The sequence below is a fragment of the Caenorhabditis elegans genome, chromosome IV (genome assembly GCF_000002985.6).
Source record: "Caenorhabditis elegans chromosome IV".
NCBI classification, from domain to species: domain Eukaryota; kingdom Metazoa; phylum Nematoda; class Chromadorea; order Rhabditida; family Rhabditidae; genus Caenorhabditis; species Caenorhabditis elegans.
The window spans coordinates 1,965,327-1,993,084 of NC_003282.8; the positions used below are offsets into that span (position 1 = coordinate 1,965,327).

General features: G+C 37.8%; 6 protein-coding genes and 1 non-coding gene across 12 annotated transcripts; 6 read left to right on the forward strand and 1 right to left on the reverse strand.

Moving 5' to 3' along the window:
* Window positions 1–154: 154 nt before the first annotated feature.
* shq-1 (Protein SHQ1 homolog) lies at window positions 155–4,324 on the forward strand (the record flags this gene model as incomplete). Of its 2 annotated transcripts, NM_067749.7 has the most annotated exons (5): window positions 155–297; window positions 532–602; window positions 711–1,110; window positions 2,500–2,797; window positions 3,766–4,324. In NM_067749.7, 5 exons carry the CDS (start codon window positions 155–157, stop codon window positions 4,147–4,149), a joined length of 1,296 nt encoding a protein of 431 aa, NP_500150.2. In that variant the 3' UTR covers window positions 4,150–4,324. The 2 variants fall into 2 exon arrangements, with proteins under 2 accessions (NP_500150.2, NP_001431036.1); NM_001444098.1 differs by lacking the exon at window positions 155–297 and having other exon boundaries at window positions 524–602; window positions 3,766–4,312.
* An 86-nt stretch (window positions 4,325–4,410) lies between these two features.
* On the forward strand, window positions 4,411–4,954 carry Y48A5A.3 (the record flags this gene model as incomplete). Of its 2 annotated transcripts, NM_001038350.2 has the most annotated exons (2): window positions 4,411–4,489; window positions 4,620–4,954. In NM_001038350.2, 2 exons carry the CDS (start codon window positions 4,413–4,415, stop codon window positions 4,900–4,902), a joined length of 360 nt encoding a protein of 119 aa, NP_001033439.1. The 2 variants fall into 2 exon arrangements, with proteins under 2 accessions (NP_001033439.1, NP_001368308.1); NM_001380073.1 differs by lacking the exon at window positions 4,411–4,489 and having other exon boundaries at window positions 4,783–4,902.
* Window positions 4,955–5,354: 400 nt separating this feature from the next.
* Y76B12C.4 lies at window positions 5,355–7,045 on the reverse strand (the record flags this gene model as incomplete). Of its 2 annotated transcripts, NM_001380074.1 has the most annotated exons (3): window positions 5,355–5,532; window positions 5,580–5,856; window positions 6,653–7,045. In NM_001380074.1, 3 exons carry the CDS (start codon window positions 7,043–7,045, stop codon window positions 5,444–5,446), a joined length of 759 nt encoding a protein of 252 aa, NP_001367986.1. The 2 variants fall into 2 exon arrangements, with proteins under 2 accessions (NP_001367986.1, NP_001368310.1); NM_001380075.1 differs by lacking the exon at window positions 6,653–7,045 and having other exon boundaries at window positions 5,444–5,532; window positions 5,580–5,835.
* Window positions 7,046–8,378: 1,333 nt separating this feature from the next.
* On the forward strand, window positions 8,379–10,356 carry Y76B12C.3 (the record flags this gene model as incomplete). Of its 2 annotated transcripts, NM_067751.5 has the most annotated exons (4): window positions 8,379–8,501; window positions 8,554–8,649; window positions 8,737–8,800; window positions 10,036–10,356. In NM_067751.5, 4 exons carry the CDS (start codon window positions 8,382–8,384, stop codon window positions 10,212–10,214), a joined length of 459 nt encoding a protein of 152 aa, NP_500152.1. The 2 variants fall into 2 exon arrangements, with proteins under 2 accessions (NP_500152.1, NP_001368309.1); NM_001380076.1 differs by lacking the exons at window positions 8,379–8,501; window positions 8,554–8,649; window positions 8,737–8,800 and having other exon boundaries at window positions 10,053–10,214.
* A 4,305-nt stretch (window positions 10,357–14,661) lies between these two features.
* On the forward strand, window positions 14,662–15,031 carry nssp-37 (Neuropeptide-Like Protein; the record flags this gene model as incomplete). Its single annotated transcript, NM_067752.7, has 2 exons — window positions 14,662–14,854; window positions 14,911–15,031. The coding sequence occupies 2 exons, from the start codon at window positions 14,662–14,664 to the stop codon at window positions 14,973–14,975; spliced, it is 258 nt and encodes an 85-aa protein (NP_500153.1). The 3' UTR covers window positions 14,976–15,031.
* Window positions 15,032–16,069: 1,038 nt separating this feature from the next.
* Y76B12C.6 (TPR_REGION domain-containing protein) lies at window positions 16,070–27,738 on the forward strand. Of its 2 annotated transcripts, none has more exons than NM_001307654.3 (6): window positions 16,070–16,138; window positions 16,191–16,299; window positions 20,942–21,411; window positions 23,933–24,140; window positions 25,233–26,028; window positions 26,847–27,672. In NM_001307654.3, exons 1-6 carry the CDS (start codon window positions 16,120–16,122, stop codon window positions 26,898–26,900), a joined length of 1,656 nt encoding a protein of 551 aa, NP_001294583.1. In that variant the 5' UTR covers window positions 16,070–16,119; the 3' UTR covers window positions 26,901–27,672. The 2 variants fall into 2 exon arrangements, with proteins under 2 accessions (NP_001294583.1, NP_001294584.1); NM_001307655.3 differs by having other exon boundaries at window positions 16,078–16,138; window positions 25,224–26,028; window positions 26,847–27,738.
* Window positions 26,869–27,003, forward strand: Y76B12C.11. Its single transcript, NR_101890.1, has one exon. It is a non-coding gene; the product is annotated as a small nucleolar RNA Y76B12C.11 (small nucleolar RNA).
* Window positions 27,739–27,758: the final 20 nt, after the last annotated feature.

Sequence of the window (27,758 nt, forward strand, 5' to 3'; positions counted from 1 at the left end):
CGATTTTTTCATTGAAATCGGATATTTACCGTATCGATTTTTCTGAAAATTTCGGCATTTTTGAAAATTATCGATTTTCACCAAAAAAAAATCGATTTCCCCGACATTTTCGGCCCGATTATCGATTTTCCGCGAAATTTTCCGGATTTTTCAGATGCTCACACCTGTATTCTGGATCACTCAAGACGACGACGCGCTGCTCATCCGTATTCGTGCTCCGCACGGAAATATCGCCGAGCTGGACTATGATCACGGCGATTATATGTTCGTGTTCACGTGTCCGCCTTATTTTTTGAGGTAAAAACGGTTTTTTTTACTGAAAAATTCAAATTCCCCCCGCTGATCGCATGCTGTGCAGCAAACGCGCCCTACTGAGAAAAGTACCGATTTTCGTGATTTCACAGCCAAAAATTCAAATCATCGCGCCGATCGCATGCTGCATGCATGCTCTATTGAGAAATTCTCCAAATTTCGCGAATTTCCAGCCTGCAAACGCGCTCCACTGACAAAAATGTGTGTGTTTTTTTGCAGATTACACTTTAAACAAATGGTCGAGGAGTACGGTAGCGGAAATGGAAGCGTCGAGTGGAAATCCGACGAAGGTACGGCACGACGCAAACGCGCTCCGTTGAGAAATACGCAAAAAATGCCGTAAAATCCTAATTTCTCAATGGAGTGCATTTGCATCGGCGCGAAATTCGAATTTTCAGGCGAATTTCACATAAAAGTCCCGAAAATGCACAAAAAAGAGCATTTCTCGAATTTGGACATGATTACGGAGCTGCTAACGCCTAGTACAACACACCACCAACCACACGGAAATCAACTTGTCGAGGAAATGGACGATTCTGAAGACGATGATGAAGGTGATGGCTCGGAATTTCTAGTGGAACAGCAGCCAGCAGCAGAGCCCGAAGAGCCGAAAAGTGATGGAAAAATCGAAAAATTCGGCTATGGTTTCGGTTGGAGCAAGTTTGGAGTTATTGAGAGGCTCAGAGATGAAATCGGCAAAATTGTGGATATTTTGGAGCCCGAAAATGTGGAAATTGAGAAAAGAGCCGACAAATTGATGGAATTCGATTGGGAAAACTTTGATGAAGGCAGATATTTGTAAGAAATCGAATTTCCCGCCAAAAATCACTCAGAAATTGCGCTCCATTGAGTAAATGCGTGAAAAAATAAAATTTTCCGACATTTTTGTGTCAGTAGAGCACAGTTGCAACGCAAAATTGTTCATTTTTTAAATTTGAAATCTCGAAAACTCGCAAATTTCTCAATAGCGCGCGCTTGCAACATCCGAACGGCGCGAAATTTGAATTTTTGGCCATAAAATAACGAAAATCGGCAAATTTCTCAATAGGGCGCGCTTGCAACATTTAGTCAGCGCTAAATTTGAATTTTTGGCTATAAAATAACAAAAACTAACTAATTTCTCAATAGGGCACGCTTGCAACATCTGAACGGCGCGAAATTTGAGTTTTTGGCCATAAAATAACGAAAATCGGCAAATTTCTCAATAGGGCGCGCTTGCAACATTTAGTCAGCGCTAAATTTGAATTTTTGGCTATAAAATAACAAAAACTAACTAATTTCTCAATAGGGCACGCTTGCAACATCTGAACGGCGCGAAATTTGAATTTTTGGCCATAAAATAACGAAAATCGGCAAATTTCTCAATAGGGCGCGCTTGCAACATTTAGTCAGCGCTAAATTTGAATTTTTGGCTATAAAATAACAAAAACTAACTAATTTCTCAATAGGGCACGCTTGCAACATCTGAACGGCGCGAAATTTGAATTTTTGGCCATAAAATAACGAAAATCGGCAAATTTCTCAATAGGGCGCGCTTGCAACATTTAGTCAGCGCTAAATTTGAATTTTTGGCTATAAAATAACAAAAACTAACTAATTTCTCAATAGGGCACGCTTGCAACATCTGAACGGCGCGAAATTTGAATTTTTGGCCATAAAATAACGAAAATCGGCAAATTTCTTAATAGGGCGCGCTTGCAACATTTAGTCAGCGCTAAATTTGAATTTTTGGCTAAAAAATAACAAAAACTAACTAATTTCTCAATAGGGCACGCTTGCAACATCTGAACGGCGCGAAATTTAAATTTTTGGTCATAAAATAACGAAAACTAACTAATTTCTCAATAGGGCGCGCTTGCAACATCTGAACGGCGCGAAATTTAAATTTTTGGTCATAAAATAACGAAAACTAACTAATTTCTCAATAGGGCGCGCTTGCAACATTTAGTCAGCGCTAAATTTGAATTTTTGGCTATAAAATAACAAAAACTAACTAATTTCTCAATAGGGCACGCTTGCAACATCTGAACGGCGCGAAATTTGAATTTTTGGCCATAAAATAACGAAAATCGGCAAATTTCTCAATAGGGCGCGCTTGCAACATTCAAACGGCGCGAAATTTGAAATTTTTGAGTTGAAATCCTCACTTTCGCTTGTATTCTTTTCAAAAATCAATAATTATTCCAGAGCCGACACCCTGGAGCCTGAGGAGGAGCTTCTCGCTGTAATTTCATCGAAATTTGCTCAAAAACTCGAGATTTCTGACGAAGACCGCACCAAACTGAAGGATTTGAAAAAGTCGAAAACGTCAGCAAAAATCAATGGAAATGACGTGGAAATTATGACGTCACTAATCGATATTGTCTTTGGATATTGCTACGATCAACGTGTTAACGATTGGGAATCCGCGTGTGAAAGTGGATGGAATTGCGCTAAACTTTCGCCGAGCTTGAGCTTTTTCGCCAAATTTTCCAGTGTTAAAGAGGTCTCGGCACGATTTTTAGCTATATTTTTGCATTCAGCTTGTCGAGAGCTTTGAAATAAGTATAATCATGACTAGGTTCGGATGGTTTTAAAAAATCTTGAGTCTCGCAACGAAAACTTTAGCAAACTACAGTAATTTCGTGGTGAGACCCGAAAAATTTCCAAATCGTCGGAACCTAGTCATGATTATACTTAAAGTGAAGCTCTCGGTAAGCTGAATTCAAAAAACATATAAAAAAGCTAAAATTTTTCAAATTTTGTTTCAAGAAAAGATCTCGCAACGAAAATTTAGCGGCTACTCGATATTGTGTAGAAAAACCAAATTATTCAAGCTTTAAGCTATATTTTTGAATTCAGCTCACTGTGAGCTTTGATTTAAGTATAATCATGACCAGGCTCCGACGAAATTTAAAAATCGGGTCTCGCCACGAAAACTGCAAAAGATTCGTGACGAGACCCGAGAAATTTCAAAATCCTTGGAACCTAGTCATGATTATACTTAAATGAAAGCTCTCAAAACTAAAATAAAAGCTGAAAATTTTGAAAAAGTCAATATTTTTGCGGTGAGACCTAAAATTCTCATTCTTTCTACAATTTTCACATTTCATATTGATTAATGCTCATATTTGAAATCAGCTTGCTGAGAGCTTCAATTTAAGTATAATCATGGCCAGGTTTATCGAAACTTTTTTGCAATTTTGCAATTTTTTGCAATTTCAATTTAATTTCAATTCAATTTAAGTATAATCATGGCCAGGTTTATCGAAACTTTTTTGCGATTTTGCAATTTTTAGGGTCTCGCCACGAAAACTACAGAAGCTTCGTGGCGAGACCCGAGAAATTTCAAAATCGTCGGAGCCTAGTCATGATTATACTTAAATGAATGCTCTTGGAGAGCTGAATTCGATTTTCTTGATAAAAATAAAAATTTTTTTTGATAATTTTTTTCTTCAAATTCCCAAATTTCAGTGTCTCCTCGCGTGCACCCGCCGTGCACTCACCTACCCACTCTACCGTAGCTTCCAACTCACGCAACGTGTCATTCAGGACGTTTGCCACGTCATCACCGCCGGCGGTGGCCGTCCCGCCCTCCTGCACATTCTATGCGATTTACACCGAATTTTCATCGAATCCGGAGAATTTCGCTACATTTTGAACGATTTAATGATTGCCGACTACATTTTCTGGATTCAAACTGTGCCCGACGAGATTCTGACGCGAATTCAGACGGATTTGACGGAAATTTCGGGAAAAATCGATAAATACGATATTGGATGGGATTTGGAGGTGTTGGAAGCCGAGGCGAAACTGGCGAATACTCAACTTGACAGCGATGATGAGCCCGATAATTGATATGATTTTTAGAAAAATCGATAATTTATCGATTTTTTTTTTCAATTTTTTTGTTATTTTCTATTATTACCCACATTAATTGATTTTTCCGCTAAAAAATCGATAATTTCACAATTTTTTCTGTTGTTGCACACTTTGTTGAATTCTAAAATAATTACTCAATTTTTTCTCCAAATATCGATTTTTCGGGTTCGAAGCTCCTCACTCTACCTTTTTTCACCGATTCATTGATTTTTCAGCTAGAAAATCCGATATTCTTACAGATGTCAAAGCATCTCTACAAGCAGTACGTCAGAATCGCCGGAAAATGGCCGAAAGACGCATTTCGGGCGCCGGAAAGGTAGGGTTATACGCGACGCGACCGCAACGCGCGCTTCACTAAAAAATAATCAATAAAGTATCGATTTTTCCGCTAAATCTTCGCTAAAATCTACAAATTATCGATTATTTCCAAAATTGCCCTTTTTCAGAGACTTCTCCAATTTCCTCGTCAAAGAAATCGAACGGCAATTCCAGCCGGGAGTCGTCGCCTCTCAAGCGATTTGCGAGAAACGTCTTCAGGCGCTCGAGCAGCTGCTCAACAACGAAGTGCTCAAAAAACACCCGAATTCGTACTCCTCCGGCGTATTTGGAATGCGATTAGCCGATCTACAGGCGGCCTCGAGTGAAGAAAGCCGAAAACAGATGGGTCTACAGCCGAAAGTATCGATTTTCAAGCGATTATATCGATCCGTCGTGCCCGAGAAGAAATAATCGATTTTTATTGGATTTTTTTAGCTTTTTGAACGATAAAATTGCTTTATTTTCTGATTTCCCGTATTTTTCGATCGAAAACTTAAAAAAAAAATGTAAAAAACAGTCCGCTAAACAGGGCGCGCAAGCGGAATATCGGAGTGTCGTTTGTGTTTTGAATTTTAAAAATTTAAATTTTTGTTTAGAATTAATTTTTTTTGATTGAAATTTCGGTTTTTCCGCGGTTTCATCAGTTTTGTAGTGAAAAAACATTAAAAATAGCGGTTATTCATTAAAAAAAATCTAAAAATGATCGGCTGTTTCGATGATTTTTACGAATTACGCGCGTGAAATTTTAATTTTGTAGCGAAATTTGAAACTTTTCCAACCGAATCGCTTATTTTTAAGCGTTTTTTTTGTTAACTGTTCGCTATAAAAAATAAAAAATTCGACAGAATATCGGAACATCGTTTTTTTCCGAAATTTTTATTTTTAAAGCCAAATAGTTTATGAAAAATCAATAAATCAAAGCGAATTATTCATTTTAATAAAGGGAAAAAGTTCACAAAATCGTGCAGCACACCTTCTTCTTCGCCCGTATATCTTTAGGCTTTCGCTTTGTCGGCGGCGGAGGGGGGGCCGGTGGTCTCACTGAAAAATCAATAATTGATTTTTATTCTGAAAAATCGATAATTTACCCTTTTTCTTGGCGCTGCCGGAGGTGCCGGTGGCCACGGCAGCCTCCTTTTTCGTCTTTTTCATCGAACTTTTCTCCTTTTCCGTGCTGGGAGTCGTCGAGTTCTTCGTTTCCGTCGATTTATCGATTTTCTCCGTTTTCAATCGCTCTCGATCCCTCAGCTTTTTCTCCTTTTTCAACGCTTTCTTAATTTTCAAAATTTCCTCCTTCGATAGGTCCCCTTCGTCTTCGTCCTTTGATTTTTGCTTCTTTTCCATCGTTTCCTTCTCCCTTGGCGCCTGGAAAAAGGAGTAGTGAGTGAAATTTTATCGATTTTCTGTAGCAATTTTCAATATCGATCCACAACGATACATTTTCTTGTGAAAAATTACGCAAAATTATCGATTTTTCTACGAAAAAAAAATCGATAAATCCAAAAAATCTACGGGAAATATCCTTAAATCCTTTTTCACGGCCATTCGTCGATACACACGTGGTGCCACGTTTGATCTACCAAAAATGCGGAAATTTTTTGCCCAAATTATGTGACGAACTCCAGTCGGGACATGTAGCTGTGGAGATGATGAGGGTGGCCTAGATCACACTACCTAACCTGCAGTAGATCGAAGCCGATCCTGAAAGAAAATCTGTGGACGTCCCCCAAAGAAGCCGCCCGTGCCCTCGGGCTGGCCTATAAACCCTTCGATCCGGGCGGTGGAGCACATACGGCGGGCGTCTAGAACGGCGCTAGCGCCGCGTTGTTGCACAACAACAACAACAAAGTTGAGAACTCTGCGTCTCTTCTCCCGCTTTTTTTGTAGATATACGTAGATCAAGCCGAAATGATACACTCTGACGCCACGTGCACTGAGAGAAAAAATCCGAACAGCTCACGTGGTGTCGAGCTGACCGCGTGATCTACAAAAAATGCGGGAAGCGAGCCGCAAGGTTTCCCTCTGACGTCACACTTTTCTGGGCGAAATTTCCCGGATTTATTGTAGATCGAGCGGTGATGGGACAACCTTACACCATGTGGCAGCTTTGCAATTATCGATTTTCATTTGATTTTTCCATATAAAAATCAATAAATCAGACCTCTTCGAGTTCATCCTTCGTCTTAGTCTTCTCTCTTTCCTTCTCTTTTTCCTTCTCCTCAGTGACTTCCTTCGGTGGTTTTTCCTCCTTTTCCTCTTCCTTTTCTGCCTCTTTTTCCTCCTTATCCGCCTCGTTTTTCTCATGGGTTTTCTCTTTTTCCTTCTCTTTTTCCTTCTCCTTTTCCGCCGCCTCTTTCTCCGATTCCTTTTCCTCAAATTCGTCGATCAACTTGGGCCCTTCACGTGGCTTAGAGGGCACTTTTTTCGCCCGTTTTTTCTTTTCCGGAGCCCAGTCATCAATCTCACTCAGTCCGTCTGTCATATCATATCCAGGCTTTAGAATTACTTTACCCGATTTCGTGCACTGTGGTTGCTCGGCGCGGTGTGCTTCCATTTTTGAATCTGGAAATTTATGGCTCAGAATTGTTGTGGAGGCCCGTAGAATTGCTATGGGAGCACATTTTGCTGATTTTTAGGCTTAGGCTTATGCGTGGCCTTAGGCTTAGACATAGATTCATGCTTAGGCTTAGCCTCGAGCTTTTGCTTATGGTTAGGCAGGCTTAACTTTAGGCTTAGGCTTAGGTACAGGCTTAGGCTTAGATTCTGGCTTAGGCTTCGACTTTGGCTTAGGATTAGGCTTTAGACTTTAGGCTTAGGCTTTATGCTTAGGCTTAGGTTCAGGCCTAAGGTTAGGCTGAGGGGGGGGGGGCTTAGACCTAGACTTATCGGTGTCTGGGGAGAAAAAAAATTAAATCAAGAAATTTCAAGATATCAAAACTTTCTCTCAGCTATAAAAAACTTTAAAATTCTGCGAAAAAGGCTTTTGATGAGAATTTTCGGCAAATTCCCGGAAACATACGCTGGCCGAGTTTTCGCTTTTCCTAGGCCACCTAGAAAAGAAGCAAAAAAGTTACCTTTATGTGAATCGGTTTTGACTTTTCCAAGAAATCAGATTTTATCCTCGCCGTCTTTCCGCTAGCCGAGAAGAAAATAACAATAAATTTATTTTCTCACAGGTTGTCGGTTTTTTTTTTTTGAAAAATTTGAATTCTAAGTTCAATTCGAAGTTCAAAATGGCAATTTCACGGAATAATTATTCAATTTTTGTTGAAAATTAATTTTCTAGATTTAAATTAAAACATGCATTCAATTTGTCCTCTCTGAAGTTGTTCGGTTTTTGCGCCAGAAATACGGTACCAGGTCTCGACACGACAAATTTTTGTTAAATGGAAAACATGTGTGTGCGCCTTTAAAGAGTACTGTAATTTGTTGTCAAATACATTTTTATCGAAAAACTATTAAAAATCGATTAAAACCCCGAATATTTAAAATGACAGTACTCTTTAAAGGCGCACACCTTTTAGAATGAAAAAAAATCCTGTCGAGTCGAGACCCAGTACCGTATTTTCATCGCAGAAATCGAAAAATCGATAGTTTCCGACATTTTCGTGCTTTTTACCCAATTTTCCCCCCGAAAAATATGGATTTTTAGCTATATAAACTTGTACTTTTCCCCTATTTTCCCTCCCGTGAATGGGTTCCCTCCAAACTTTGCCCAAAACTGTCGTCAAATATGGTGTGGCGGTACCCGGCGGTGTTTGCACTGCTGACGTCGATTTGAGCCAATTTTGGAGCATTTTCCACGTATTTTAATGGGGATTTTCACTCATTTTTCATGGATTTTTTGCTATTCCAAAACAAAACAAAAAAAAATAAAAATTTCCAGCAAAATGTGGGTGATTTTCCTGCTGCTGGCCGCCGTGGTTTCGCCTATGTTCGGTGAAGTTGAAGAGTATAAAATTGATGTAGAGGAGTGCAAGGCGGCGGGATTCAATCCGGAGACTTTAAAGGTTTTTCTCCTGAAAATCTTGGCAAAAATCTGAAATTTTCGTAAATTTTCAGTGCGGATTATGCGAACGACTATCGGATTATCATCTGGAAACGCTGCTCACCGATTGTCTTCAGTGTTGTATTAAGGAAGAAGAGTTTAAGCACGAAGTACGCTTTAAAATTGGGATTTTTTTGTGAAAAAATCGATTTTTCCCGCTAGAAATCACCCAAAAATCGATTTTTTTTAAATTTCAGAAATATCCAACGGCAATTCTGGAAGTCTGCGAGTGCAATTTGGCTCGATTCCCACAAGTTCAAGGTGAAAATTGATTGGAAAAAGAGAATATGGCCCGAAAAATACCTCAAAAGCGAAAAAAACTAGCTTTTCACACTAACTGTCGATGATTTACGCGGCTCGTGTACTCCCCGAGGAGAAGATTTTGTAGTTTTTGGCAGAAATTCTTGATTTTGAGCCATTTTTGTTAAAATGTTTCGTTTTCAACGTTAAAAATGCTAATTTATCCTTATTTTTAGTATTTGAACATTAAAAAATGCCCGAAATAAGGGATATTTTGCCAAAAAAACCATAAAATCCTACTACTCGCGGAGTACACACGCTGCGTAAATCTACACGGGGCTGTGCTAGAGCTCATTTTTCTGAAAATCGAAAAATTCTGTTTCCCTATTTTTCGAGAGGATAAAAATCATTTTTCCAAGAATTTTCTGAAATTTCTCTATTTTTAGAAAATAAAACTATTTCATTCGAAAAGAAAGTTTCTGCCGATTTTTTGAAAAAAGTTTTTAAAAAAGCGAAAATATTATTATTTTTCCCTGAAAAATGTTTAAAAAAACTAGCTTTTCACACACACACGATGGTTTACGCGGCTCGTGTACTCCCCGAGGAGAAGATTTTGTAGTTTTTGGCGGAAATTCTATTTCAGATTTGGAACCATTTTTGTTGAAATTTTTCGTTTTCAATGCTAATTTATCTCTATTTTTAGTGTTTGAAAGCGAAATTCTGGGTAATTTTGGTGAAAAACAAGAAATTCTTATAAATACCCCGATTTACACGTTCAAATACTAATAAAAGTGAAAAATTTGCGATTGAAATTTAAAAAATTAGCGAAAAATGACCAAAAGCGAGTTTTTTTTTGCCGAAAAACCATAAAATCCTGTTTATCGAGAGAAAAAAGGGTAAAAAACTATTTTTAACAGAAAAAGTCTTAATTTTTTACGATTTGCTCGGAAAAATTTCGAAAATCGAAAAAATTTCAAGCTTTTTTTATTTTTATTTTTCATCAAAAACCCCGATATTTTCATAGAGCCATTAGGCCATTTGGGCTCGGCCGGGGTCGATTTACGGCGCGTTGCGTGTCGCGTCGCGGCTCAAAAAAATAATTTTCCGTGTGGAGTACACGACTTTCTCTTTTTTTCATTTTTGCAATAATAATTTTTATGATTTTATTCGAAAAAAACCGAAAATCGAAAAATAAAAAAACTTTTTTTTAAATTTTTCAGTGAAATTTTCAACACCCAAAAAATCAATAATTCCAGCATTCGTCCATAAGGATATGGCTCGTCAATTCGGTGGAAAAGTGAAAGTTAAGCATGTACGAGGTGTCCGACCACAAGTTGCACTGAAAGATGCCGATTTTAAGACAAAAGAGGTGCTCAGCGTTGAGAAATGGGATACCGATACGCTCATCGACTTTTTCAATCAATGGCTCGAATAATTTTTTGTTATTAAATTCGATTTTCACCCCATATTTTCCTGACTCTCTCTCTCCATGTTTTCACTGGTATTTTTTAAATTATTTTCCAATTTTTTTTGCTGTAGTGGGCTGGTTAATAAAAGCAACAAGGTTCCGATATTTTCATTTTTCACATTAATTTCAGATTTTCATCACGACTCTTCTAGAATATTCCAAGCTTCTCCCTTTCATTTCATAATTACATTATCCTCCCCCACAGGGAGAAGGAACAAGTAAAATGAGAAGAAAACTAAAAATAATCGAATTATTACTGACTATGAGCTACAAATAGAGCTATAGTGGACCACTTGGCTCCAGTTTTGCCGGAAATTGATTACCTGAGCTCAGGCGCCTCCTGAGCCATTTTCGGCTTCTAATTGCCAGTTTGCCGGTTTGCAGGAATTTTTCATTTTCAGCAAATTGCCGGTTTCGCCAATTTGCCGGAATTTTTCATTTTCAGCAAATTGCCGGTTTGCCAATTTTCCGGAAATTTTAATTTCCGGCAAATTGCCAGTTTTCTGATTTGCAGGAATTTTTCAATTCCGGCTAATTGCCGGTTTGCCAATTTGCTGGAAATTTTCATTTTCAGAAAATTGCCGGTTTGCCAATTTGCCGGAAATTTTCATTTCCGGCAAATGTCAAGTTTTCTGCTTTGCTGGAATTTTTTATTTTGGGCAAATTGCCGGAATTTTCATTTACGGCAAATTTCCGTCTTGCAGGAAGTTTTCAATTCCGGCAAATTGTCGGTTTTCTACTTTGCCGGAAATTTTTATTTTCGGCAAATTGCAGGTTTGCCAATTTGCCGGAAAATTTCAATTCCGGCAAATTGCCGGTTTTTCGATTTGCCGGAAATTTTCAATTCCGGCCGATTGTCGGTTTGCCAATTAGCCGGAAATGGCCATTTTAGCAAATTGTCGGTTTGCCAATTTGCCGGAAATTTTCAGTTCAGGCAACTTGCCGATTTTCCAATTTGCCTGAAATGTTCAATTTCGGCAACTTGCCGGTTTTCCGATTTGCAGGAAAATTCCAATTCCGGCAAATTGTCGGTTTTCCGATTTGCCGAATATTTTAATTTTCGGCAAATTGCCGGTTTGCCAATTTGCCGGAAATTTTTATTTTCGGCAAACTGCCAGTTTTCTGCTTTGCCGGCAATGTTCATTTTCGGCAAATTGCCAGTTTTCCAATTTACCGAAAATGTTCATTTTCAGAAAATTGCCGGTTTTCTGCTTTGCCGGAAATTTCAATTCCTGCAAATTGTCGGTTTTCCGATTTGCCGGTTCATCAATTTTCCGGAAACTTTCATTTTCGGTTAATTGCCAGTTTGCCGGAAGTTTTTATTTTCGGCAAGTAGCCGGTTTTCCGATTTGCCGCAATTTTCGTTATAATTCTGAAAATTTCTGCAATTTAGAGAATTTCGGCGCACATTACGGGAACACAAAGTCCTGAGAATGCGTATTGCACAATATATTTGACGCGCAAGATATCTCGTAGCGAAAACTACAGTAATTCTTTAAATGACTACTGTAGCGCTGTTGTGTCGATTTACGGGCTCGGTCAGCGATATTCGATTTTGTAAGGATTCCACCCTTTTCACTTCTCATTTTACATAAATAAATACTAATTTATTTGTCTGTAAATTCTCTCTGATAATTTACAGAAAGAACGGACGAAATCGGTCGAGGACAACGATTTCTACAGCGAAGGCAATCCGCGAGGAGGAGAAACTCCAGTTCAAACCGCCGCCAAGCTACAGAAGGTCGCATTGTCGCGCCGAGACCCGTCGTCGTTAAAGGCTGCGTCTTTAACCCGGAAATGCCTATATAAGGAGAGGACGACGCTCATTTGTGATCATTTCTTAACTCTTTAACCCGTTACTTGTCGTTTTCCCTTTTCTCTCGTTTACTCTGTTTCGACGATGCAATTAGTCTGTTCCCTTTTACTTAATAAACCCTTATAAGATCGATCAGTGTGCGTGAGTGGCAGTTACATCCTATACCTTTATTATTTTCCTCCGGTTTCTTCGTATTATTTTCTTAATTTTCGCCTAATTTTAATATTCTATCGAGAAATAAATGATTAAAATTCATTTCATATATGGAGCCCGTAAATCGACACATCAGCGCTACAATAGTCATATAAAGAATTACTGTAGTTTTCGCTACGAGACATTTTGCGCGCCAAATATGTTGTGCAGTACGCATTCTCAGAATTTTGTGTTTGCGTAATAGTAATTCTCCAAAAAACTGTTTGTTCTAGTCTGAAAAATCCGTATAGGCTTTCACTAAATGGCCTCCTGGATAGAAAACTAGGCCTCCAAACTAGTCATCAGGTTCAAAGTTCCGAGAAAAAAAATTCTGCAGAACTCGATTTTCTAGAATTTCCCTGAAATATGCACAATCTTTAAACTGGGCAGGTGCAAAAACTTGCGTAATCCTCGATTCTTGAACTTTGAGCAGCTTCTCCTCGCCTGCTGCTCCTCACCTATTCAAACTTCACACGCCTCCTAGCCGTACTAATAATGGATGTAATTATCCAGTTTTTTTTCTTTTTTTCTGGTCGAGCGCAAATTAAAAAAAAAAATTTTTTTTAATGCGTGTACATTTTCCCGGAGCTCACTCACTCAAAAAATGAGCTACTTGGATTACACTTTTGACTGAATTGATGAATTCTAAATTCAGAATTCATCAGTGCCCTCCGCAACTAAGATATTCAGCAAGAGTAGCTCATTTCGACGGCAAAGCCAATATCATGAATATTCGATTAGAAGGAGCGTGTAGAGATATAAAACAACTTTTTTTTCTATTATGTGCTCTGGAAGACGGGCTCCGGCTCACGAATAGAGTCTATTTCCCCACCCGTGTTTTTTTGATTTTTCTCGGATTTTTTTTCAGTTCAAGCTTGAGGCTCAAGCTCAGAAGCTGTCGAAAACTCGAATTCCTTTAATTCATCATTCCTTTCGGATTACTATAAATATGTTTGTTCTTCTTCTTCTAAGCTCTGTGAAAAATAAATACATGTGCTAATGGCAGTTTGTCTTGCCATCCGTGTCAGTTTCAGTCGATCATGATGTCGTTTTTTTTTATGATAGAGTGCTCATTCTGTCGTATTTTCACCATTTAAAAGATACGCCAGTTTTCAGGCGGTTTTGGTGTCAGAGAGCCCCAGTTCGGATTGATCTACAAAAAATGCGGGAAAAGTGACGCAGAGTTGTCAACTGATTTCGCATGATTAATAACTTTCTGACGTCACATTTTTTTTGGGCAAGGATCTCCCGTATTTTTTGTAGATCAAACCGTAATGGGACAGCCTAGAGTACCCCATTTCGGTTTGATCTACGTAGATCTACGAGAATCGCGGGAATATTGGCGCAGACTTCTGAACTGATTTAGCGTGCTGACGTCACAATTTTTGGGAAAGAAATTCCCGCATTTTTTGTAGATCAAACCGCGATAGGACAGCTTGACACCACGTGGAACCTCGTTTCCAGAATTTCGAGTATTTTTTGTCGGAGTTATGGCGGAGTTAGACAGTTTACCTTATCACGGGTTCGCAAAGCTTGGAGAATGCGTATTGCGCAACATATTTGACGCGCAAAATATCTAAACTACAGTAATTTTTTACATGACTACTGTAGCTCTTGTGTCGATTTATGGGCTTAATTTTTTGAAATTAATTGATCAAATATGCTGTGCAATACACATTCTCAGAATATTGTGTCCCCGTAATACAAGATTGTTGAAAAAACGGAAGTTTTCGTGACATTGAGTTGAAGCTTTTGGAAATTCTTTGAGTTTGTAGACGGTGTAAGGGATAGTAACGGGGGGTCCCGTAGCAGTCGTGGTGGTGCCAGGCTGTCTCATTACGGTTTGATCTACAAAAAATGCGGGATTTGTTTGCTAAAAAATGTGACGTCAGCACGTTCAAATCAGTTGAAAACATTGCGTCTCTTCTCCCGGCATTTTTGTAGATCAAACCTTTTTCAGTAGCACAGATACGAGAATTCCTGCCAGACCCGAAAGTAGGCAGGCACGTAGGCATTTTAAAAATGCCTACTTCTTATCCCAGAGACGATCCATTTGGAGTTCTCCACAGTTGAGATGTACGGAGCCAATTTTTCCACGTTTTCTTTTGAGTTCTCACTATAGAAAAGCCCAAACAATGTACACGTGGTGTCAGGCTGTCCCATCATGGTTTGATCTACAAAAAATGCGGGAATGTTTTGCCCAAAAAAGAATGTGACACCAGAATGTTCTTGTTGACAACTCTGCGTCTCTTCTCCCGCATTTTTGTGTAGATCTACGTAGATCAAGCCGAAATGAGACACTCTGACACCACATGAATGTCGAGATATTCCTTTTTAGCTGAACAATCATATTTCTCTTCTGGTCTTTCCAATCTCTCTTGCAAATTCCCATAAACCAATTTCCAGATGCATTTCCAAATTCAAGCACTCATCTTCGCCACGCTTCTCCTCATCCCAACAGAGCAGAGTGTTCCAGAAGGTGTTTCAGACGATAAGGAGATTGCAGAACCTTCATGGAAGAATATGGATGACGGCGACGAGGCAATGTACTATGTCTCGCCATCTCTTGAGGACCGCCACAGCCTTTATCGTGATCTTCGTGAGTCTTACGACGATTTATCGATTTTTTTGGTGGTTATATATATTTTTTTGCAGGATCAATCCGCGGAAGATACTACAAATCATCATTCCCATACTACAAGGGACTCGGAAGAAAGTGAAAATAATCATAAATGTTTTGTTGAATAATGTATTTATAAAGGTTTTTGTCGTGAAAAAAAAATAATTAGATTTTTCTCCTAATTTCAGGAAATTACGATGAAAAGCTATGAAAATTTGGAAAAATTTGCTTTTTTTGTCCTCGAGGAGAAGATCGTTCAGTTTTTGGCTAAAATGCTCTTTTTTAGAGATTTAAAGTTGAAAACATGGGTTTTTGCCCTTTTGAACGTTAAATTCGAAATAAAAAACACCGGGGTTCTGGCCTTTCTCATTGAATTTTCGCGTTCCATTGACAATCGCCTGATGGACAACGCGTGGAGGTGTCGTGTACTCCACACGGACAACAAACTCTAGTTTTACAACTAAAACGAGCCGCGACGCGACACGCAACGCTCCGTAAATCTACACAAAATCTCTCCGACCCAAAATGGCCTAGTTCGGCAAACTCTGCCATTTCGATTTATGAGGGAAGCCAGGAATTCCGTTTAAAAAAATAGTGAAACCTGTTGAAAATCCCGAGTTTTCGGGGAAAACGCAGAAAATCGCGGGGATTTTATCTTTGAAAGTTGTGACGCGTCGATAACTTTGTATTTTGAAAAATTAGCCGATTTTCTGGCCAAAATTGCAAGTTAACAAGACTCTCGGTGGTGCGAAAAAATCGATTTTCTAGCGGAGATCCGACGGAAAGATATATTAATCGTAGTTGTGACGTAGTTTTCAATGATTTTCACGATTTTTGATGCGCAATTTCTGCAGAAATCCCACATATTTTGCACGAAAATCGGCTACAAAACATGAAATATCACACTGAAATTGCTTTAAAATGAAACTGCGCGGCGGGCTTGCGTGCGGCTCCCCGCCCACTTTTCCGTGCCGCATCGCAAATATTTGTTTGTTTTTAGAGTGTTTTTGCGGGAAAATCACTGAATTTTTGCATTTTTTCCATTTTTTCCGGCCGAAAATTGCAAAATTAACGCAAAAACTGCTAGATTTCAGTTGTTTTAACTCGAAAAAGTCATTTTCTCCCTGAAAAAATCAATATTCCTCTCAATTTTCCTAATTTCCTCGTAAAATCTCGATTTTCCAACTATAAAATCCAATTTTTCAGGCCGTATGCTCCTTGCTTAAACCCTAGGAAGCTTCACGATGCCTGATCCACCGAAAAGTACGCGAAAAACCCCAAAAAAAAATTCATTGAAAACCTGAAATTATTGCAGGAGATCCCAAAGAGCCGACTCCGTTGGTGCTTATGAACCCGGAGCTCCGTGTTCGTCAGCTTCGTTACGCAGCAAACATTGAGGCCAGCCAAATGGTTCCGTTGGCTAGGTACTGCACGATTTACCGGATTTTTTGACGGAAATTTGAAGAAAATCATTTAAAAACTAGGAATTTCAGCGAAAAAAAACCAAAAAAAGTGATTTTTTCCGCCGAAAAGTTGCCAAAATAATGCAAAAACGCTAGATTTCAGCTTTTTAAATCGTAAAAAACATTTTCTCTCTGATAAAATGCTGGAAAAAACCCATTTCGAGTTTTCGGACAATTTCTCACTGAATTTTTTATCGAAAAATTTTATATTTTCAACTGAATTTCTCATGAAAAACACAGAATTTAAGACAATTTTTCACTGAAAATTCGTTAAAATGGGTCTCTCCGTAGAATGTGTCCTGCAAATCTTGATTGTTTTGCAAGGAGGTAACGTTCCAAGTTGAAGTTCCAGCCTCGAATTTCTGCAGCGTCGATAAGACCGGTGACAGTTCTTTTGAGTCTCAACGTGGATCCAGCATTACAAGTCCAAGTTTCACTAGCATACAGGAGGGCTGGTAGCACATTTTGCTTGAAGAGGATGATTCTTTCCTTGTTTGGCATGATTCTCAAGACTTCTTTGATTCCAACCAGAGCACCCCAACCTGCTCTTATTCTCCTCGAGATCTCTTCGTCAATTGAGCCCGAAATGTCGATCCAGCGACCCAGATAGCGGCAGCCAGGCACGGGAATGATGGGGGATCCGTTGAAAAGGATGTCTTGGCTCCGGCAAAACTTGTTCTTCAGAAGAACAGTCTTTGACTGATTGATCTTGAGTCCGTAATTAGAACTTATTCGGTCCAAAATTTCCAGTCGTTCTTGAACTTCTTCCGGTGTGGAGCATATCAAGACTACGTCATCCGCAAATTCGAGTCTTCTTATGTGTCTGCCTTCCACACTGATGCCAACTCCAGCGAGCTCGTTGTCGCAATCCGTCAGAATAGCTTGGAGAGCAGCACTGAAGAGAGCTGGGGAAGCTGAGTCGCCTTGACGAATCCCGGTGCAGAGGTTGACTTTGAGCTTCTTATCGTGCACTGTGATCTCAGCTTGTCCTCCCTCCATCAACTCCTGTATCATCTTGCGCATGGCGGGATCGGCTCCTGCTCTTTCAAGACTGGAAACCACAGAAGAGTGGGATATTTTGTCGAAAGCCGTCTGGTAGTCAATGAATAGAAGAAGGAGTGGGAGCTGGAATTCGTTGCACTTTTCGATGAGCATGGTGAGGCTTTGGATGTTGTCAGCACAGCATCTCCCTTTCCTAAAGACTTTCGTCTGACTTTCGTCCAGGTAGCTCTCCAAGGTTGGTGTCAGCCTTCTGGTCAGAATGCTCGAGAACATTTTGCTCAGAATGGGGAGGAGCGAGATTGGCCGGAAGTCTTTAATCTTGGTGGCTTTTGCCTTTTTTGGTATCAGCTTGACATCCGCTATTTTCCAAAGATCAGGTACCTTGTTGTGGTGGAGGATGTCGTTGAACAGAGCAGTTACTGAGTCTACAACAGTGTCTCCTCCATTCTTGAGCATCGCAGCGTCCACGTTGTCGAGGCCTGGAGCAGATTTGGTCTTGAGTTTTCTGATCTCCAGACGTACTTCGCATTTGAGAATGGCTGGGACGGGATCAGAATTTGGAGGATTGGAATTGGGATTTCGCGGGTGACTTGGAGAGCTCGTGGGAGCCTCGTATAGCGTCTTGAAGTGAGATTCGACGATTTTCCGGATTTCGATGCGGTTGGCCGTGAGAGATCCGTCAGGCCATTCGAGATATTGCAAGGGGATTTCGGCAGGGATGGATTTATTCAAGATTTTTGAAGATCTTTTCTTCCGACAAGCTTCAAGAATCGAGTCGTACTTTTGAGTGAGATCTTCCGTTATCGATTTCCTTGCCTCTTGAGACAGTTTACGGAGCTTGGCAATATCTGGAACGGAGGATTCAAGAACTTGTCTCCTCTCTTGCAGAATCATGATAGTCCTTTGGCTGAATTTGTGCGGTTTGTGAGCGGGAAGTGGAACCAGCCCTTGGCGTAGGGTCTTGACGAAGGAATCGTACGAACCGAGGGTTGCGTGTTTTCTTAAATCCTTGATGGCGTCTTCGTAGAGAGTCCAGTCTCTCTCCTTACCAGTGGATGGCGGTCTCCTTGACTTGAATGCGTGGTCTCGTTCGGATTTGACTGAGATAACCCATCTCGAGCGGATAAGACGGTGATCACTGAGATTGTGGAGATTGGGGAATGTACTGACATCCTCCACAAGATCGATCCTATTTGAGATGAAGAAGTCAATTTCCGTCCTCCCAACACCCTTCTTTCCTGCAAATGTCCATCTGCTCGCGAGTCTTTTACGGAATCTTGAGTTCAGCTGGAAGAGACGAGTGGATGCAAGGAAATTGAAGAAGAAGTCTCCGTGGTTGTTGGAATTTCCGAAGACGTTCCCGCAGATCCAGGGGGCTAGTTCATCGTTAGTGGAGCATGAGGTGGCGGCGTTGAAGTCTCCTCCGAGAACGATTGGACCTTTGAAAGATTTCCTGAGTTGAATGTATTCAGCCCGGAGTCTCTCGAAGAAGCGCTTAGCGTCGTTTTCGGACCGACTTTTACAAACTGGAGCATAGACGTTGAGAACCATGATCTTGACTTTTCGGAATTCCAGTTCAAGAGAAGCAATGCCTACGCCAATCCACGAGACGTTTATGACTTCGAGATCTTGGCATTTCTTTACGAAGAAGCCCAGTCCCAAGTCTTTACTGTTGGTTTTTGGCGAGAAGAGCAGTTGGAATTCAGGTTGATCGATGGAGGCCATGGAGAAGAAGCGCGTCTCTTGGAGATTGACGACATGGCATGTGGAATTCTTGAGGTATTCAACCCCTGATGCGAGTCTAGGACCGAGCAGAGATTGAGCGTTCCATGAGCCGAGGTGGAAATGGCTCTTCTTTAATTCCGATCTGGTGGTCTTCCGTAGTTGGCCCCCGGCAGACCTCAAGGGCGAAGACCGTGGCCCTAGTGAACTTGATTGCCGGGTTGTTGATCCATCGGTTTTTCTTTTGGTTTTTGAGTTTTTAGTAATAATTGGTGTCCTACTGGGCTGACTTACTAGGCCAAGCCAGATTGCCGGAGCACGGACGTCGCCAAGACCTGGGGAGGCCGCCAAGAACGGGAGCATTGGACGCTGCTACCGATCAGGACGAATGGCAGTTTGGGTCGTTTAGCCTACTTCTCTCCTACCTGGTGACCAACTCCAGGAACAAGCGAGCTTGGGGGAGAGAAGCGTTTCCACCTTTTCGCCACTTTGAGGCACTACCCATGAAATTTTCAGACAAAATTTATCGAAAATTCCTTATTAAAGATAACAAAATTTAAAAAGAAGTATATTTTAGGACGAAAAATAGCAAAATTAAAGAAAAATACGCATTTTCGGACAATTTCAACTGAATTTTGCAGAAATTTCGAAAAATGTTCATTTTTCAGTCGGATTTTTGTAGTTTTTCATTTAAAAAAAAACGGATTGTAACACAAAAAATGAAATTTTAGTACTATTTTCCACTGAAATTCATCAAAAAATCGATATTTTCAACTGAATTTTATAACGATTTCGAATATTTTTCGAAAAAAATTCAGTTTTCTGTCGAATTTTGGCAGTTTTGATGGAAAAACACAAAATTTCCACTGAAATTCATCAAAATGCTATATTTTCAACTGATTTTTATAGAAATTTCGAATAATTTTCCAATTTTCAGCTAAATTTTGGCAGTTTTCCATAGAAAAAAGGCGAATTTTAACTCAAAATTTTAAATTTTCAGACACTTTTCCACTGAATTTTATCAAAAATTTTGAATATTTTTCAATTCCCAGTCCAATTTCGGCAGTTTTTGATGTAAAAACACAAATTTTAATCTAAAAATTATTTTTTTTTTGTTGTCCACAGAAATTCATTTAAACCTCTATATTTCCAAAAATTACAACGTTTTTAAACTAAAAACCATGAAAATGCTCGTTTTATGGGAATTTTTCTGAAAAAAAAAATCAATTTACAGTCGGATTTTGGCAGTTTTCGACGGAAAATCACAAAATTTGACTTAAAAATTAAAATTTTCAGACAATTTTCCACTGGAATGCATTAAAAATTCCTTATTGTCAACTGAATTTTATAGAAATTTCGTATTTTTTTCAATTTTCAGTCGGATTTTGGCAGTTTTTTATAGAAAAAAAGCGGATTTTAACCTGAAAATTGATATTTTCAGACAATTTTCCACTGAAATTCATTTAAAATTCCTTATTTTCAACTGAATTTTATTTTAAAAAGTCGAATTTTTTTCTTTAAATTTTTTTCCTCTTCTTTCAGTCGGATTTCGGCAGTTTTCGATGAAAAAACACACAAAATTTCCACTGAAATTCATCAAAAATGCTATGTTTTTTATAGAAATTGTTCATTTTTCAGTCGAATTTTGGCAGTTTTCCATAGAAAAAAAAGGCGAATTAAAATTACAAACAAAAATTTAAATTTGCAGACAATTTTTCGCTGAAATTAATTTTTATAAGTTCCTTATTTTAAACTGAATTTTATGAGAAAATAAAAATTTTTTCCTTAAAAATTCAGTTTTCTGTCGAATTTTGTGGCAGTTTTTGATGGAAAAACACGAAATTTCCACTAAAATTCATCAAAAATTTCATATTTTCAGATACTACGAAGTGCTAATCGATCTTTCTGCAATGGGCCTCGAATATCTAAAATCAATGAAGCTTGAACGTGCATTTATCATATTCAAACGTATCGAATATTTCATTTATCACCGTCTACTCAATCATACCGGCTACAAAACCTTCGAATCAGCTGCAAAAGCTCAAATAATGCGTCGAATTCCAATGATAATGTATGTCGCCCAACAGCTTATCATTGATTTTGTGATGCCTGTCTATGAACGACAGGCGGCCTATTTCCGATATGAAGAGCTTCAGCGACGGCTTAAAATTCTGAATCCAGACGCTTGGCGGATGTATATGACGGAATTCGCTCAGAGAGAAGCACAGTTTTATCGGGAAGCTGAACGAATTTCTACACGATTTGGTGTGGAACTTCAGAGCTTTTTACCTCAGGAAGTGCTCCCCGATGAGCATCATCCGTCGAATTTTCCGCCGAGAACTTTTCCCGGTAAAATTGAAGAATTATTGCGTCGATTCGCACGTTTTGCACCTCAAAAATGCTTTTAAAAAAGTTGACTTTTTTGGTGAAAAATATACGAAATTTCTATAAAATTCAGTTGACAATAAGGAATTTTTAATGCATTCCAGTGGAAAATTGTCTGAAAATTTCAATTTTTAAGTCAAATTTTGTGGTTTTCCGTCGAAAACTGCCAAAATTCGACTGTAAATTGATTTTTTTATCAGAAAAATTCCCAAAAAACGAGCATTTTCATGGTTTTTAGTTTAAAAAGTTTAAGTTTAATTGGAAAATTATTCGAAATTTCTATAAAAATCAGTTGAAAATATAGCATTTTGATGAATTTCAGTGGAAATTTTGTGTGTTTTCCATCAAAACTGCCAAAATTCGACAGAAAACTGAATTTTTTTCGAAAAATATTCGAAATCGTTATAAAATTCAGTTGAAAATATCGATTTTTTGATGAATTTCAGTGGAAAATAGTACTAAAATTTCATTTTTTGTGTTACAATCCGTTTTTTTTTAAATGAAAAACTACAAAAATCCGACTGAAAAATGAACATTTTTCGAAATTTCTGCAAAATTCAGTTGAAATTGTCCGAAAATGCGTATTTTTCTTTAATTTTTTTGCCAAAATTGCTATTTTTCGTCCTAAAATATAAGGGAAAAAATTCAAAAACTTCCCAGTTTCTGGAAAAAATGAAATTTTTAACGTAATTTTAGTTTCAAAAATGTGTGAATGTGTCGAATTTCTAGTTTAATTTCTGTGGTTTCATAAGAAAATCAGCTTAAAATATGGTATTTTCGGTAAATTTCAGTGAAAAATGGTCTGAAATTATCAATTTTTAGATTAAATTGTGTGTTTTACTATCAAAAACTCTCTGAAAAAAATTGAAAATTGGCTAAAAATGCAATTTTTCGAAAAAAAATCTGATAAATTTCTGGTGTGAGAAATCATTTTTAAAAATTTGTAGAAAACCAAAAAAAAAACCGCATTTTCTGAAATTTTTCATTAAAAATGCGAATTTTAAAAATTTCACTCGAGTTCCACGAAATTAGTGTGAAAATCGCTAAAAATTTGGAAATTTCAGCCATTTTTCACTGATTTAGGCCAATTTTGGGCCAACATTTACATTAAAAATGTGCAATTTCGAAGCAAATTTTTTTGAAAATTGGTGAAAAGCTACAATTTTCCATTTTACATTTTAAAATTACAAGCAATTTCCCTGCAAAAAGTAGCTTTATAGCTATTTTTCCGCTGAAAATGTATGAAAATTGCTTTAAAAAATCTGAAATTTTCCACTAAAAATGTGAATTTTCATTCATTTTCTCGAAAAATCCGTTTTTTTTGGATTTTAACGTAATTTTAATGGTTTTTTCACCCAAAATTCTCGAAATTTCCAGATTTTCCCCGCATTTTCATCAAATTTACCCACTTTTTTTTTGCAGTTTTTGCAGGAACGCCAAATAAACCAAAAACCAATGAACAAATGTCGGCTTCACGTATTTTTCCATTTAAACATTTTGCAATTTTGTAAAATTCCATCGAAAAACCTCAAAATACACATTATTTTTAAACATATTTTTGCGTTTTCCACTGAAATTTTGTGTGAAAATTGGAAAAGTTTTTTGGAAAAGCAAATTCAGGGCGAATTTGTCTGAAAATTGCAGAAAATCTGAAATTTTCTACAAAAAAAAGCCAATTTTCAGCCATTTTCGTTCCGACAGCAAAAAAAAAGTGGGTCAAAATTTGATGAAAATGCGGGGAAAATCTGGAAATTTCGAGAATTTTGGGTGAAAAAACCATTAAAATTACGTTAAAATCCAAAAAAAAACGGATTTTTCGAGAAAATGAATGAAAATTCACATTTTTAGTGGAAAATTTCAGATTTTTAAAGCAATTTTCATACATTTTCAGAGGAAAAATAGCTATAAAACTACTTTTTGCAGGGAAATTGCTTGTAATTTTAAAATGTAAAATGGAAAATTGTAGCTTTTCACCAATTTTCAAAAAAATTTGCTTCGAAATTGCACATTTTTCAAGTAATTTTGGCCCAAAATTGGCCTAAATCAGTGAAAATGGCTGAAATTTCCAAAATTTTTAGCGATTTTCACACTAATTTCGTGGAACTCGAGTGAAATTTTTAAAATTCGCATTTTTAATGAAAAATTTCAGAAAATGCGGTTTTTTTTTTGGTTTTCTACAAATTTTTAAAAATGATTTCTGACACCAGAAACTTATCAGATTTTTTTCTAAAAATTGCATTTTTAGCCAATTTTCAATTTTTAATTTTCTAAAAAAAAAAAAAAAACAAAAAAAAATGCCAATTTTCAGCCATTTTCATCTGAATTTTCCAGAAAAGCTCCAAATTTACACAGAAAATTCGGAAAACTTCTCTCAAAAATTCGAATTTCGATTCATTTTTCACGAAATTTTAAGCCAAATTTCATAAAATCGATGTAAAAATGCAAAATTTTCCAAAAACCCCCAAAATTTCCCACTTTTTTGCAGTCGGGACGTTGAATAAACCAAAAACCAATGAACAAATGTCGGCTTCACGTATTTTGGATGCAGCAATACTTGCAATGAATACAAATACAAATTTACCGCCAATTGCTGGAGATCAACCAGTTGATACACTTATTCGAAATATTAATTCAATGATGAACAATGCGTTGACCAACTTTTTTCAGACGAAAAATCAAGAGGAACAGGAAAGGTAGGGGGTGATAATTGAGAGATGATTTTTTTGATAGAAAAATCACAAAATTTCAGTTTAAAAACATGAAAATTCATCAAAAAATCACTTTTTTTTGGTGAATTTTCAACAAATTTATCACTTTCACTTAAAGGTGGTGTAGTCGAATTTTTTTTATTGCCTTATTAGACTCAAAATTGTTTGAAAACACTGAATTTCATAATGAAACTTCTTGAAAACTTTTCGGAAAAAAGTTATGACGGCTCAAAAAATGAGCTAAAATTAGTTAAAATTGGAAATTTGACCGCCTTGTCAATGTCGCAGCGGCGAGTTTTGGTTTAAAAAAATCAATAATCTCGCCGTCCATTGACTTTAAGATACACTGCAACTTTTTCCTCACGAGGGACGAGGAAAAGTGGTTTCTAGGCCATGGCCGAGGGGCCGACAAGTTTCAGCGGCCATTTATCTTGCTTTGTTTTCCGCCTGTTTTCTTTTGTTTTTCATCGATTTTTTTCGTTTTTTCTTATTAAAACTGATAAATAAATATTTTTTGCAGATGCTAAAACAATTTCCAAGTAAAAAAATCATGTATTCTGGGCAAGTGGGCAAGCAGCGGTGAAAGTGGTCAATGCAATATGATGGATTACGGGAATAAAAAACCTAAACTTTTTCTGGAACATGATACATATGCTGCTTAAATGCTGAGACTACCTGATTTTGAGGTGATTTTGATTTTGAGAGTTTTGAGGTTTTCAAAATTCACTTTTTGTGCGAAAATCTCGACTTTTTCACCGAAAAAGTTGAATTTTGGAAACCTCAAAACTACAATGCCCACTTTCACCGCTGTTTGCCCACTGAATACATGATTTTTTACTTGGAAATTGTTTCAGCATCTGCAAAAAATATTTATTTATCACTTTTAATAAGAAAAAACGGGAAAAATCTGTGAAAAATAAAAGAAAACAGGCGGAAAACAAAGCAAGATAAATGGCCGCTTAAACTTGTCGGCCCCTCGGCCATGGCCTAGGAACCACTTTTCCTCGTCCCTCGTGAGGAAAAAGTTGCAGTGCCCATATTCCAAGACCCTCAACAACGCCGTGCCAGAGTTTTCAGAGAAGCATTCCCCGATTTTATGCGTGCAATGGCAATTCCACACGATAAGGATCTAGTGCTCGAGCTTCCACAATCAGCCGATTGTCGGAACACTTATTCGCCACGTGTCGGCCATATGTACGGAGTCCCGCCAGGAGGATCAGCAGCAGCCGACGCTTTACGGGTTCCCCAGGCTGAAGAGCACCGGCAACCTGGAGAATATCAGCCAAAACAGTCACTGGATACGTATATCGGCTTGCTCACAAAGACTTTTGAGCACAATTCGGCGGATGCTACTGGCTACAAGGTTCTACAGTATCAGGTAGATCATACGACATCGCCGAGCACCGCCGGATTTATGCTCTTTTTGGATCCAATTGTTCCAGCAGCGGTTCAGCAGGCTTCAGCTCCACCGCCGGCTCCTCCTCAGCTTCAGGGAATTGATTTGGCGACGATTTTGCAGTCTTTTGGGGCTCCGGGAGCAGCTCCTCAGATGATCCCTGAACTGGACCCCGGGCCGCCTCGGCTGGGCCCTCCAACCCTCCCACTGGTGCCTCCAATCAATCCAGTTGAAACTGAGAGTTCACTTGGAGTATGGGCAAAACGTGGTGGAGCCCGTGATGGTCTTGGAAGCCTTGGACTCCTCTCGGAGTTGGATCGGGCTCGAGATGTGCTCGACGCGGTGCCCCCGCTACCGCCTGGTGGGATTCATGGAGCTCAGCAGCAGCAGCAGGCTGTTAGAAAACGACCGGATTCACACCAGCAACAACAATCGGAGGAGAATCGGAGGAAGAGAATGTCCACTGGAGCGAGGAGTGTATGTGTGCCCGAAATTTGAAAAGAAAATTGTGGAAATTTGTGGAAAACTGCTAAAAATTTGAATTTCAGAGCTCAAATTCCAGAAAAAGGCCAAAATTTGAATTTTTGCCCTAAAATTTGTGAAAAACCTGCAAAAATTGTTTTAGTCCTGAAATTTTTGTAATTAAGCTGAAAAATGTTTTTTATAGCTGACTTTTTGTGAAATTAAACCCAAAAATTTGCGATTTTGGTTGGAATTATTGAAAAAAAAAGAATCGAGAAATTCTGAAAGTTTTCAGAAAAATTGGGCGAAATTTTTTGAATTTCGGTTGAAATTTAAGATAAAAAACAAAAATTTTGGAAAAAAAGTTGAAAAGTTGTTGGATTTCAGAGGAATTTTACGACGCTAAAATTCCAGAAAAATAGGCAAAATTTGAATTTTTGAGCTTAAATTTCTGAAAAAAAAAACACAGTAAAAAAATGTGTAAAATGTTTCAAATTCAGCTTAAAAATTCAAATTTAGCGCTGCAAATTTTCCGGAACACGGCAAAATTTTTGAATTTTATGCTGAAAAAAACCCCCCCCCCCCCCCCCAAAATTATCGATTTTCGCTGAAATTTGCACTTTTGGCCTGAAATTTAAAAAAAAAAAAGAAAAACCAACGATTTATAAGAAAATTTTGAAATTTTCCAGAAAAAACGCCCTGAAAATTGGAAAATTAATGCATTTTAAAATTCAGAATTTTGCTCTGTTTTGCATAAAATTACACTGGAAATTTCAAATTTTACTCTCAAAATTCTTTGATTTTTCCATTAAAAAACCCCCCATTTTTTGCAGGATCTCGGATTTGGAGGCCCCGGGCCCAGTGGAAGTTATGGACCACCACAATGAACATTTTGACATCTACTTTCTACATATTTGTGCATAATTTTTCCCCCTTTTTTTCACTTTACCCACACACAAAAAATTCCCCAAAAAATCATGTAAATCCGAAGATTTTGATTTAAAAATCGATAAAATCGATCGATTTCAGCTAAAAATGAACATTTTCAGATACTTTTAAGCCGAAAATCGGAAAAATTTGAAGATTTTGACCGAAAATTCGATAAATTTCAGAAAATCAAAGTTTGGAGCTTTTAATCCCAAAATGAGCATTTTCAAGGATTTCTGAGCTGAAAATCTGAAAAATTTGAACATTTTGACCTAAAAATTAGCAATTTCGAGAGTTTTCAGCCCAGAAAAATGGATTTTCAAAAATTTCGCCAAAAAAAAAGCAAAAAATGCAAAATTTTCCATTCAAATTCAAGAATTTTGAATGAAAAATTTCAAAGAAATTCGCACCAAAAATTGCTTTAAAATCGTGAAAATTACGACTATTTTTCACTCAAATATTCAAATCTCCCGCCGACCGCATATTTTGTACTGTATTTATTTTTTTCTGAAATTTTCCACTAAGAAATGTGAATACCCTCCATATTTCCACCATTACCCTTTCAGTTTTTCATGTACTTTGTTTCCCCAGCCCAGCCGCCCAGCTCTCCATATTCACCAATATTTCAACGGGTTTTCCAAAATTATTTTAAATTTTTTCCACAAATTTTTTTTTCCTAACTTATCATGAATTTATGCTCAAATTTTTCGCGATTTCCCCTGAATTTTCGGTGAAAATCCACTTATATCTGAAGGCTTTTTTTAAATCGATTTTTGTGAATTTAAAAATTTTAAATCATTTTTTTTCACCAATTTCTT